This window comes from Eptatretus burgeri, chromosome 1 (assembly GCF_056783735.1).
Source record: "Eptatretus burgeri isolate ZD-2024b chromosome 1, Ebu_testis_v1, whole genome shotgun sequence".
Classification (NCBI taxonomy): domain Eukaryota; kingdom Metazoa; phylum Chordata; class Myxini; order Myxiniformes; family Myxinidae; genus Eptatretus; species Eptatretus burgeri.
The window spans coordinates 82908530-82921414 of NC_140961.1; the positions used below are offsets into that span (position 1 = coordinate 82908530).

The 12885-nt window shown below is 42.1% G+C and overlaps 1 protein-coding gene across 1 annotated transcript in view; it reads right to left on the reverse strand.

The window, feature by feature from the left end:
* Positions 1-416: 416 nt before the first annotated feature.
* Positions 417-12885, reverse strand: part of LOC147034858 (extracellular calcium-sensing receptor-like) — a 51715-nt gene continuing 39246 nt past the window's right edge. The window contains exons 5-6 of the mRNA XM_085857875.1: positions 12293-12676; positions 417-874 (exon numbers count right to left, since the gene is read on the reverse strand). Of these exons, the coding sequence (XP_085714001.1) occupies positions 417-874; positions 12293-12676 (842 nt within the window). The remainder of the gene's footprint in view (positions 875-12292; positions 12677-12885) is intronic.

Below are 12885 nucleotides of genomic sequence, written 5' to 3' on the forward strand. Positions count from 1 at the left end.
GATCCCTGACTGAAACGCAGGTGACTACTTCGAGACTTGGGAGGACTCCATTCCACCTTCTGAAACCCGCATATGAAGATAACAACCAACGACACACAGGCGTGCACATATGCACGGCACACAGGCATGCGCGCACGCACGCACACACACACACACACACACACACTAGGTAATTTTCTTAATCTCTGCATTATTTTGGCCCAAATCGCTAGAAACTGATACCTCAAGTAGGAATGGTGCTTATTAGTTTTTATACCTAAGTACTATGCCAGTTGCAATGCTTTGTTTTCTATGTTTATGCTAGATGGGATCATCAGGTCGTATGTGAGCTTTACTTCCTTATTCTCAATTATCGCTTTTGGTTCTTGTTTCCATTATCACAAAACACACGTACAATGCAATATCTCTTCAAACATTTATTTGGTGTTGACAAGAACAATGTAACATTTTGGTAAAAAGACACAACTAAGAAATCCAAACGCAAGGGCAAGAAGAGCAAATATTTCGGTAGCAATCCTAAACGTTCCGCTGGTGCTGCTGTATGCTGGAACAAAGGCGAAATAGATGAGGATTGTAAAGAGCATATTGAATGTGACAAACTTTGGCTCATTGAAGGCTGACTGAACTTTTTTAGCCTTACATGTGAGGAAAAGGCAAAAGAATGTGAGTAAACACAAGTAGGTTATTGCACATGTTGGCCAAGCAAGTGAATCTCCTGCACAGGTCAGAACAACACTTGGTTTGTCATGAGAGACGGTTCTAATGGGTTGTAGATTTCCTTGAAATACCCACAACAAACAAAATGCAAACTGCGGAGATATGCAAAACCAAACCAGTGCGTCACGTTGCAGTAAGATGAACTTATGAATGATTCCTGTAAAGACAAAGTTTAATTAAACTTGTGCTGTGTCTGCGTCAGAGAGACCCAAACAGTGATGGATATCTCCTGCTATATCGGATTGAGACAAATGAAACATACAGTGCCTTCAGAAAGTATTCACACCCCTTGACTTTTCACATTTTGTTGTGTAACAGCCTGAATTTAAAATGGATTAAATTTAATTTTTTGTCACAGATCGACATAAAATACCCCATAATGACAAAGTGATGAAAATAAGTTTTGAGAATTTTTTACAAATTAATTAAAAATGAAAAGCTGAAATGTCTTGTGTCAATAAGTGTTCAATCCCTTTGCTCTGACGCTCCAAATTGAGCTCAGCTGCATCCAATTTCCTTTGATCATTCTGGAGATGTCTCGACAACTTGATTGGAGTCCACCTGTGGCCAATTCAATTAATTGGACAGGATTTAGAAAGAAACCGACCTTTCTTGATAAGGTTCCACAGTTGACATTGCATGTCAGTGCAGAAACTACACCATTAAGTCCAAGAAGCTTTCCATATAACTCAAGATAGAATTGTGAGGAGTCAAATACCTGGAGAAGGGTATAAAACAATTTCTAGAGTGTTTAAAATTCCCAAGACCACAGTGAGCTCCATAATGAGGAAACAGGAGTATAGGACGACCCAGACTCTTGCTGGAGCTGGCCGTCCGACCTAACTGAGCAACTGGAAAAGAAGGGCCTTGGTCAGGGAGGTGATAAATAACCCAATGACCACTCTTAAAGAACTACAGAGTTCCTTGGCTGAGAAGGGAAAACCCTCTGGATGGACAATGATCTCTGCAGCACTTCACAAATCTAGGCTTTATGGGAGAGTGGTCAGAGAGAAGCCACTCCTGAGAAAAAGGCACATGACAGTGTGTGTGGAGATTGCAAAAAGGCACATGAAAGACTCTGAGAGTGTGAGGCAAAATATTCTGTGGTCTGATAAAGTGAAAATTGAACTCTTTGGCCTGAATGCAAAGTACTACTTTTGGCAGAAACTGAGCACAGCTCATCACCCATCTCACAACATCCCAACTGTGAAGCATAGTGGTGGCAGCATAAAGCTCAGGTCATGCTTTTTAGCGGCAGGGACTGGAAGACTTGCAAGGATAGAGGGAACAATGAATGGAGCCAAATGCAGGCAAATCCTTGAGGAGAACCTGTTTCAGAGTGCAAAAGACCTTATAATGTGGCAAAGATTTACCTTCCAACAGGACAATGACCCCAAGCACACAGCAAAAGCAACATGGAATGGCCTCAGAACAAGAACGTGAAATTCCTTGAGTGGCCCAGCCAAAGCACAGACTTGAATCCCATTGAGTATCTCTGGTTTGGAAGAAAAAGTAATTATATTAATGTACTCAATTATAAATGTTGCTGGTGCTTTATAAATTTTATTTTTATGCTACAAGTCAAATTGGCTGTCAGTTATGTTTCCCTTTACCCAAGAGTCTTTTGACCTAGATATTGATAAAAGGAATGTCTTACTATGAAACAAGATGACCTGGTTGATAACACTGGAACTTTTGCCATGATTATGTCATTCTCTTTCACCCAGTGGTAACGTATTGCAGTTGGAGTTCTTTTGCCTAATGCTTATCAACCCCCTCCACTCCCACAAAAGCGTATCAATGCCAGGAAATGTAATCTTAGCTTAGTGCAAATCATTGTGGATGTTTACCATCTCAGTGTTTTGGACTCCGTGGTACCATGAAATAAATGTTCTCTGATCAAATGTACTTTTCGTTGTGGACAGTGAATTAATTGTTTCTTACAAATTGAGTAACAGGATTTACACCAGGTCAGTTGATAGAACAAATCAAGATATTCCACAACACTGGAAAGACATGAAGATTGCTGTTCACCAAAGCTACCCATCCAATTTGACAGAACTTGAGCAAATATGCAAGGAAAAATGAGAGAAGGGTTCCGGTTTTTGAGCAGCGAGAGGTCTCCTTCAGGGCTCCCTGCTGACGTTCTCAAAGCTAAGTTTCCGGTTGTTATTTGTCCAGTTTTAACTGTTTAATTTTCTCACCTACATGTTACTGTGTGTTGATAGTTCGGTTTTGTTTCAAAAATCGTGCTATTTTGTGAGTATTTTTGTCGATGTTCTTACCTGGTGCTTGAGGCCTACCGGTTCCACTCGGTGTTCGATCGTTTTTTTTTTTTGTTGTTTGTTTGTTTTTTTCTCCCCATTACCTTCAATTTCTATCCTCCCCATTACCTTCAATTTTGATCCTCCCCACTTTCCAAACATCCCCCATTCTCCCAACTAATCTCTTTCTTATCTCAAAAAAAAATAAAAAATAAAAAATAAAAAATAAAAATAAAAATAAAAAAAATACCCTACAACAACAACAACACGCCCACCTTCTCCCGATTCTGCTTCTTCTTCCTCTTAACTTCCTCCTCGTCTTCTTCCTCGATTTTTTTTTTACACTTCCATGACCTAATCTGTTGAACTCTCTCGTACATTAATATTAACAACAACAAATATATATATATACCCAACAACAACAACACGCTCACCTTCTCCCGATTCTGCTTCTTCTTCTTCCTCTTAACTTCCTCCTCGTCTTCTTCCTCGATTTTTTATTTATTAATTAATTAATTAATTAATTAATTAATTAATTAGTTAGTTAACACTTCCATGACCTAATCTGTTGAACTCTCTCATACATTATTTTTAACAACAAAAACGATCTTATAATGCTTCATCTTCCTCTCTCACACATGTGGTACTCTTTACTGTTTCACAATGCACTACTCTTCTGCTATTTTAACAGACTGCTCTCATTTCGACCTCTCCTTCATTCCTTGCCTAAAAAATCCAACTATAACAGCGCTTCTTCTCTCCATGCTCTGAATTCGCCTTCATTGCATCCATCAAGAATTGTGTTAAATCGCATCTCTGACCTAAAACTTTTAAAAACCACAGTTTGCCATGGATGCTCGCTTTCCATCAACCATTCTTTTTTTCCAACTTCAGTGCCAACTCACCCCCTCACCCCTCACTCTCACTCTCAAAGCAACCATCCCACTCTTCTCCCTCCAAGCCTCCCTCTCACCTCTCTCAAAAATTCCCCCCTCACCTTTCTCCCACCTTTCATCCCCCTCACTCTTCCTTCTCAAAGTTGCCCCCCTCTCATCCACCAACCTGCCTCCCTCCACTGCCCTCTCACCTCCTTCTCTTCACTCCACCTCCTCAAATCCTCAACTGCCTTCTTCCTTGTCTCTTGTCCCCCCTCTCCCCCAGCACCACAGAGCCTTTTCTCCTCCTCATTCGGCCCCCTCCCCTCGCTATTCTGCAATACCCCACACTCCTTCAGCAACCCTCCTTACCTGCCCCCCTCGTCCCTTGTCCTACCCTCCCCCTCCCCCTCCACCTCCTGCACCCAAAGCCTACTCCCCTTCCTCTTCATTAAAAGTGTGGACCTCAAATATCCGGGGCCTTCGCTCAAACCTTTCAGATCTTTCCATGCAGGTTGCCACTGACAAACCAGACATTATCTGCCTAACAGAAACTTTCCTCTCCCAAGACGTGTCTGACTCCCAAGTATCTCTCCCTGGTTACTCCCTCTTATGGTATGACAGACCTGAGCCTCTTCCTGGTGGAGGTGTTGCTCTCTTCATCAAAGACTCTATTCCTCACTCTCCATGCACTGCTCTCACTCCCCCACACCCCCAGGAATACCTCTGGCTTCGGCTTCCCCTCCACTCCCACCTCATGTTTATATGTGTACTGTACCGTCCACCGAACAGTGATGACTCCATCTACACCTCACTATCCGAAAACATGGACCATCTTCTATCTTCTTATCCAAACTCTCTCTTCCTCTTATGTGGTGACTTCAATTGTCATCACGCCAGTTGGCGAGGTGTGGGTACCTCTCTCACCTGCCATGGCACCTCAGCAAAAGCTTTCTGCGACTCATTGGGACTGACTCAATCGGTCAACTTCCCGACCCGGATCTCAACCAATGGTACTCCATCTCTTCTGGATCTGATTTTCACAAATTTCCCTAACAATATCTGCTGCTCTTCCTTCGCTCCAATTGGTTCTTCTGACCACGTCCTTGTCAAAGTGGACATCTCTCTGGCTGTTATCAGAAAACCACCTCACCGCCGTCGAGTCTGGCATTTCACTCAAGCCGACTGGCAGGGTCTCCGAGCAGCCATTAAACTTACAGACTGGTCTCCCATCACTACTTTCTCAAACATCAACTCATCCTGGAAATTCTTTCAAAGAAACTTGCTCTCCCTCATGCACAGATTTATCCCCTCTCATGTTCAGTTGTCTTACCCTTCCTCCCGCCCTTGGTTTACTGAAGCATGTGGCGAGGCAGTTGTCCTGAAACAACTTGCCTTTGCCTCATGGAAAGCAAACCCAACTGAGGGCAATCTCAGTTCTTTCCAAAAAGCTCGGAACAAGTGTGTATCTACCCTCAGGAGAGCCAGAAAACAACATCTTTCTCATCTCAAGTCTGAACTCTCAAACCTCTCTCCCTCCTCAAAATCCTGGTGGCGTTTAATCAAATCTGTTTCTGGTGTATGTTCCCCCTCCATCCCCTCCCTTACCTCAAATGGCCGCACTGCTGATTCCACACGTGATAAAGCTGAATGTCTAAACTCGGTGTTTGCAGCTAAATCTTGTGTCCTAAACCCATCACTATCTCTACCCACTTTACCCAGTCGCACCCAACTGTCCCTGGACTCTGTATCCTTTTCTCCTGACAAGGTGGAGAGCTTGCTTTCAAACCTCGAGTCAGATTCTGCAACCGGTCCAGACGGCATCAGCCCACGTGTCCTCAAAGCCTGCTCTTCTGCTCTTGCTCACCCTCTCTCTGTTCTATTCACCCTCTCATTTGCCCAAGGTCATCTGCCATCTGCTTGGAAATCTGCTAACATCACTGCCCTGCATAAAAAGGTGCAAAAACAGATCCCTGTAACTACAGACCAATCAGCCTTCTCCCAATCATCAGCAAGGTGATGGAATCCATCATCGCTTCAGACATGAAATCTTTCATCTTCTCCAATGGCTTGATTTCCAATCATCAATTTGGTTTCAGACCAGGTCACTCTACCTTGGATATGCTGCTTCTGCTCTCCCATCAATGGATGGAGGTCCTCAATGCCAGACAGGAAATCCGAGCCGTATCCCTGGACATATCACGTGCTTTTGACACAGTCTGGCACCCTGCCCTACTCACCAAACTCTCTTCCCATGGTATTCAAGGCCATCTCCACTCATGGCTCGCAGACTTCCTCTCCTGTCGCAGTCAAAGTGTGGCCCTAAATGGAGTTCTTTCATCCCCTCTTCCTGTGCAGGCTGGAGTTCCTCAAGGTAGCGTTCTGGGCCCTGTTCTTTTTCTGGTTTTCATCAATGATCTCTCGGACTCTCTGGAAAATCCTCTATTTCTCTGCCAACGACTCCACCCTCTGCCGTACCATCTGTCATCCCTCAGACTGGCAAGCAGCAGCTTCTTCGCTCACTGCAGATCTGAATAAAATCACAAACTGGTCCAACACGTGGAACATGTCTTTCAATCCAGACAAATCTCACACTCTCACGATGTCTCTTCGAAAGGACCGTTTACAAAACCCCCCCATCCACTTTCTCAACAATCCTCTGGAAGAAGTCTTTTCTTTCAAGCTTCTAGGTCTCACTATCTGCCATGACCTTTCCTGGGAAAGTCACATTTCCAACCTCGCCTCAAAAGCCAGTCGCCGACTGGGAATCCTCCGTCGTGCTAAGTCCTTCCTCGGCCCTCTTGAGCTCCTGACCACTTACAAAGCTTTTGCCCGTAGCCTGATGGAGTACTGCTCTCCACTCTGGGCTGGTGCTCCTGCCTCCCACCTTTCTCGGCTTCACGCTGTCGAAACCAGGGCATTTAAGATCATCGGCATCTCCCGCAATGAAGCTGAGTCTTTGGGCCTCTCACTCAATCACCGCAGGTTGGTTGGTGGTCTTTCTGTCTTCTACCGACTCCTCTCCAGCCTTGCCCCCCCTGCTCTCTCTGCGATTTGTCCCCACCACATTTCCACAGGGCGCTCAAGGTCCGCCAACAACCCCCTTCTGGTAAAACTACCAAAATCACGAATTACTGCTCATCTTCACTCTTTCATTCCTCTTTTTTCCCTCCTTTGGAATAAACTTCCTCACTCTATTCTTTCCCATTCTTCCCTCCAGGCTTTCAAAACAGCTATTCACCACCACCTCTTATCTTCCCCCATCCAAATCCTCGATCTTTTCTACCCCCGATAATCCACCCAAGCCCAGTTCCTTCATTTCTCCTGCTTTCCTTCCTGAAAGTCCCTTAAATGTCCATCTTCTCTTCGCCATGTTTCCCGTCCCATCCCCATCCCTCTCCCTTCCACAGTTCACCTAATGTGTCTGTTCCCCACTGTTTTGTCCCTTCCACTCCCGCCCCTCTTGTCTCATGCCTCCTTGCTGTGAGTTGTGCGTTAGCTCTCATACGAGCCTCGACCAAGGTATACAAAAAAAAAATTAAAAAATCCCCAAATCCAGATGTGCAAAGCTGATACAAACATACCCAAGAAGACTTGAAGCTGTAATCACTGCCAAAGGTGCTTCGTCAAAGTATTGACTCAGGTGATTGAACACTTATGTAAAAGAGATATTTCTGCATTTTATTTTCAGTTAATTTGAAAAAAAATTCCAAAAACATGTATTCACTTTGGCAATATGGGATATTTTATGCAGAACAGTGAAAAAAATCAAATTTAATCCATTTAAAATTCAGGCTGTACCACAACAAAATGTGAAAAAGTCAAGGGGTGCAAATACATATTTATCTCTCTCTCTCTCTCTCTCTCTCTCTCTCTCTCTCTCTCTCTCTCTCTCTCTCTCTCTCTCTCTCTCTCTCTCTCTCTCTCTCTCTCTCTCTCTCTCTCTCTCTCTCTCTCTCTCTCTCTCTCTCTCTCTCTCTCTCTCTCTCTCTCTCTCTCTCTCTCTCTCTCTCTCTCTCTCTCTCTCTCTCTCTCTCTCTCTCTCTCTCTCTCTCTCTCTCTCTCTCTCTCTCTCTCTCTCTCTCTCTCTCTCTCTCTCTCTCTCTCTCTCTCTCTCTCTCTCTGTTCCTCAGAAAAAGGGGGTCAAAATTAATGACAATTTACCAGTTCTGGAGGATTTAATTCAAGTGGCTCGAATAATGATTTCTCGACCTGATAGATATAATGTTGCAGATCCTCAACGTCACCAGTTCAGAAAATTTCTGAGTTACATTCGGAATGAACTTAAAGATCATGGCTGATCTATTCTTTGCCATTGACTCCTTATAGATGAAACTGTCCATTGCTAGCCTAAATATCAATGGTGGTTGCACATCTCTTCGTACAGTGTGAGTTAAACAGCCAGTTGAGTGCAAGAAGGTTGATATCATACTCCTACAAGAAACTCACTCTATTGATGATTATTTAACCGAGTGGGAACTGTTTGTTAAAGGATATTGGTTTTTCAGTAGTCTTTCAAGTCCGATTGCTGGGATAGCCATCTTTTTTCAGCAAACTCTTCCTTTAACTTCAGTTTCTTTTAAAGAAATTGTGAAGGGATATTTAGCTTCCCTGACCTTTTCCATTAGTAAACACCCTTTTACAATAGTCAATGTGTATGCACCAAGTACAAACGCTGAAAGATCTTCCGTCTTTGGCCGTCTTGATTCCTATCTTACTCGTGTTCCTCCTGACCACTTCCTATGTCTTGGAGGAGATTTTAATTGCACACTAAACCCCTCCCTTGATAGAAATGGAGCTGAGCCGCATGTAGCCAACATGAGATCTCTTGTTCACTCCATCTCAAGATTCAAGTTAACTGACATTTGGAGATTGCAACATCTGACACAGCAACAATTTACTTTGTGTCGCTACTCTAATAATTTAGTGTCCCAAGCTCGACTTGATAAATTATGTTTCCAATCACTTCCTTAACCTAGTTCTAAACACTTCTATTCTCCCATCTGGATTTTCTGATCACCATGTAGTTGTAATGTGGTTTCAATTACCATTTATTAAGATGGTGAATCCATGTTAAGGTGGTGAATAAAAACAAGTTCTTTGTTTCTTCCTTTAAGACCTTTTGGGCACATTATATCACAATGGATCAGGACTTGTCTTGTTTATGTCAGTGGTGGGGTCAAATTAGAGTCTTTTGTCAAAATTTCGCACAATACAGTACTCGAGATCGTGACATTGATATAGACCAGGTGAAGACACAAATTATGCAATTGCAAAACAAGATGTCCTCTTCTAATAATAATGAGCAGCGACAAATGTTGTATAAAAAGAAAGACCTTTTGAATGAATTATTGACTGAGCGTGAAAAAGGTAGACTTCTTCGGATGAGAATGGTTCACTTGCAACAACTGAATACTTGCAGGCTCTTCTTTAAGCAAGAAACTGCCTCAAAAAATCATAAACAAATATTGTCCTTGCATTCTGCTGACGGAAGGATTTTGACAGATCCGAGTGACATTAACGTTACAGTTAAAAATTTCTTTTCTCACCTCTACTCCTCGAAGCCCACTTCCCTAGGCCATACACATTCATTTACTGATCTATTGCCTACACTTACTGAAGCCCAGAACTTTACTGTTGAGGGAGAAATAACATCAGATGAACTTGCTAGTGTTGTTAAAAGCTTGCCCACCAATAGAGCACCTGGTATAGATAGGTTGCCATTTGAATTCTTCAGCACCTTCTGGGATCTGCTGGGACCGTGTCTATTAATTGTATTTTAGAAAGTATACAGACTGGTAAACTTCCCTTAAGCTGTAGACGTGCTATCATTTCATGAATTCCGAAAAAAGGAGATCTTCAAGTTGTTGAGAACTGGCACCCGATCTCTCTACTTTGTGTCGACTATAAAATACTCTCCAAGTTACTTGCCAATCGCTTAAAGACGTTAATTGGGAACATTGTATCTTCTGACCAGTCTTCTTGTATTCCCGGTAGATCGATATTTAACAATACTTTTTTCTGTTCGTGATTTAATTTCTAATTGTTATTGTCAGAATGGTAACACTGGCTTGAATTTTCTCGACCACGAAAAGGCTTTTGAGAGTATTGACCATTCCTATTTACTTGAAGTTTTGAAGGGGTTTGGATTTTCTCCTTTCCTTATTTCTTGTATTGAATTACGGTATCACAACAACTTCAGTTTAATAAGCATCAACATTAGTTTTTGTTCACCTTTTCCAGTTCAGCAAGGTATTAGACAAGGTTGTCCTCTCTCTGGGTGCCTGCATTCCCTTGCTATTGAACCATTGCTGATTCATTTACGTAAAAAGCTTTCTGGTTTTTCGGTGGCACCTCTTGCTAATTCTGTCAAGATGCTTGCATACGCTGATGATGTGTGTGTGTGTGTGTGTGTGTGTGTGTGTGTGTGTGTGTGTGTGTGTGTGTGTGTGTGCGTGCGTGCGTGCGTGTGTGTGTGTGTGTGTGTGTGTGTGTGTGTGTGTGTGTGTGTGTGTGTGTGATTGTCAACACTCAGTCTGACATTACTGTCCTAACAAGTGCTTTACATGAATTTAACCTGGCATCTTCTGCGACTGTTAATTGGAGCAAGAGTAAAGCCGTGTGTCTTGGTCCTTCAGGGTTATTTATCCCACCTTCTCTGCCTAAAGACTTGCAGTGGAGGTATGATGGTGTAAAGACTCTTGGAGTGGTCCTTGGGATTGACACTTCTCTTTAAAGAATTGGGATCAACTGGTTGATCAAATATCTCACACCCTTAATCGTTGGAAAAAGTTGTCCAGCCTCCTGTCTTATAGAGGTAGAGTGCTGATAATTAACAACTTGGCCGCTTCCAAACTCTGGCATAGGATGACTGTCTTACACCCCCCCAAATCACTAATCATTAATTTGCAACGAATCCTTGTGGAATTTTTCTGGAATGGCATGCACCGGCTTCGAGCAGATCTTCTGAGTCTCTCGCCAGTCAAAGGCAGTCAAGTGCTTGTGGACATTACCAGCAAAATACTGTCCTTTCGGCTGACTACTTTGCATCATCTTCTGTACAAGGAAGTCCTGTCTTGGCGGCCCCTGGCTTCATGCTTACTGCATCAAGCCGGTAAGCTCAGGGGTGGCCCTGAGCTCTTCCTACTTGACCTGTGGCGAATCAACACCTCACTACTGCCCTCCTTCTACCAAAGTCTCCTGAATGCCAGTCAGTGTGTCATTCCAGTACAAAACAAGTATTCGTATAAATTTTGTAACCTTATGTGTGAACCTGTCTTTTACAATAGCCTGTTCCATCATGACTTCATTGAATCTGGCTTCTTCCTTGTAAGGGACTTCGTTAATCGTATTTATTCTGGATGGCAGACCCCGAACCAGATTTTGGAAGTCTGCCATGTCAAGTCAGCTCGTTTAGCTGGACATTTTCTATATTCAATTGTTATAGTTTTCAATTATTTTAATTTATCGTGGCTTCCATTGCATGGTGCTAAAGATACAAGTACAACACATCCTGACTTCCCTGACTTTTGTTTTTCTAGTGCTCCCTCCACAAAGCCTTCACAAACCTGTACAAAGACTGCTCTGTATGTGCAATGTCTTAATGTTGTTATTTCTGCCAACCCCAATAGCACACTGACCACCCACTGGAAAGAACTTCTGCCTGCAGGGTTCCATCATCTCCTGTCTGGTCCTTCATGTATATGTCACCTGTGTCTAATGCTGATGTTGGATGCCAAAGGCTGGTTCCGCTTTTTCACCTCTTGAATTTTATTTTCCAGAGAGTTGGTTTGTGCTTTTCTTTCGATTATTTTGTGTACTGTATTATATGCCTGTATCTTGCAAAAATGTCGGATCTCAAATTGCAAATTTCCTGCTCGCTGAAGCAAAACTCTCAATATACATTACTCAGAAGAGAATGATTTTGGGTGATAATTTAGAAGAATGCAGTGTCTTGCTAGCCTTTAAAGGCTCTGTATATGCCCGTCTTAAAATGGAATTTCATTTTTACCGAGAGATGTCTCAAGATAATAATTTCATTCAGAAATGGTGCAAAGTTGAAGTTTTGTGCAAGGTGGAGGGAGATGAATTATCTTTGCTACTTTAAGGAGTTATCATGTATTCCTGTTCCTTAATTGTTCATCCACATTGATTGAAATTGTTTACTACTTGTTTCTTTTATACTTTTGTAATAAAAAGATTTCAAAAGTCTGTCTGTCTGTCTGTCTGTCTGTCTGTCTGTCTGTCTGTCTGTCTGTCTGTCTGTCTGTCTGTCTGTCTGTCTCTCTCTCTCTCTCTCTCTCTCTCTCTCTCTCTCTCTCTCTCTCTCTCTCTCTCTCTCTCTCTCTCTCTCTCTCTCTCTCTCTCTCTCTCTCACTCTCAACCCAGCATAATAAAATGTATTGGTAAAAAATGATAATAAGAATGTTTTCCCACGTTTCGATGAAATTCGAATTTTCATGCCAAGATGAATTTGACAAATAACTCCAAAAGTCAAAAAGGCACAAGCAAGTGGTTCTCGAAGTTTGCAAGATATATTGCTTGGTTTTCCAATAAAAAACACACTGCAAATAAAGCAGCAGGAAGTTGCAAAGATAAGTAATCCATTTGCAATTTTATTCATCCCATTAATCAATGGAAGATACTTCAACAAAATGATTGCCACTATGACTGTCAGGACAAATCCTGTGAGGGCAAATGCAATGAAGACCAGTGCCAAGGCGTCATTAAAAGCCAAAAATTCTTCAGGAATTGACACACAGTCGTTACGATTTGGAGAAGACCAATAATCTTCAGCACATTTCTTGCAATCTGGGGAATCTGTGACAGGTCATTCAATTTAAATATAACAGCCATGATGTTGGAAAACTGCATGGCTTCACAACAAAAGACTATATATATATATATATATATATATATATATATATATATATATATATATATATATATATATATATATATATATATATATATATATATATATATATATATATATATATATCTTGTGAATATGTTCAAGTGTTTGTGTA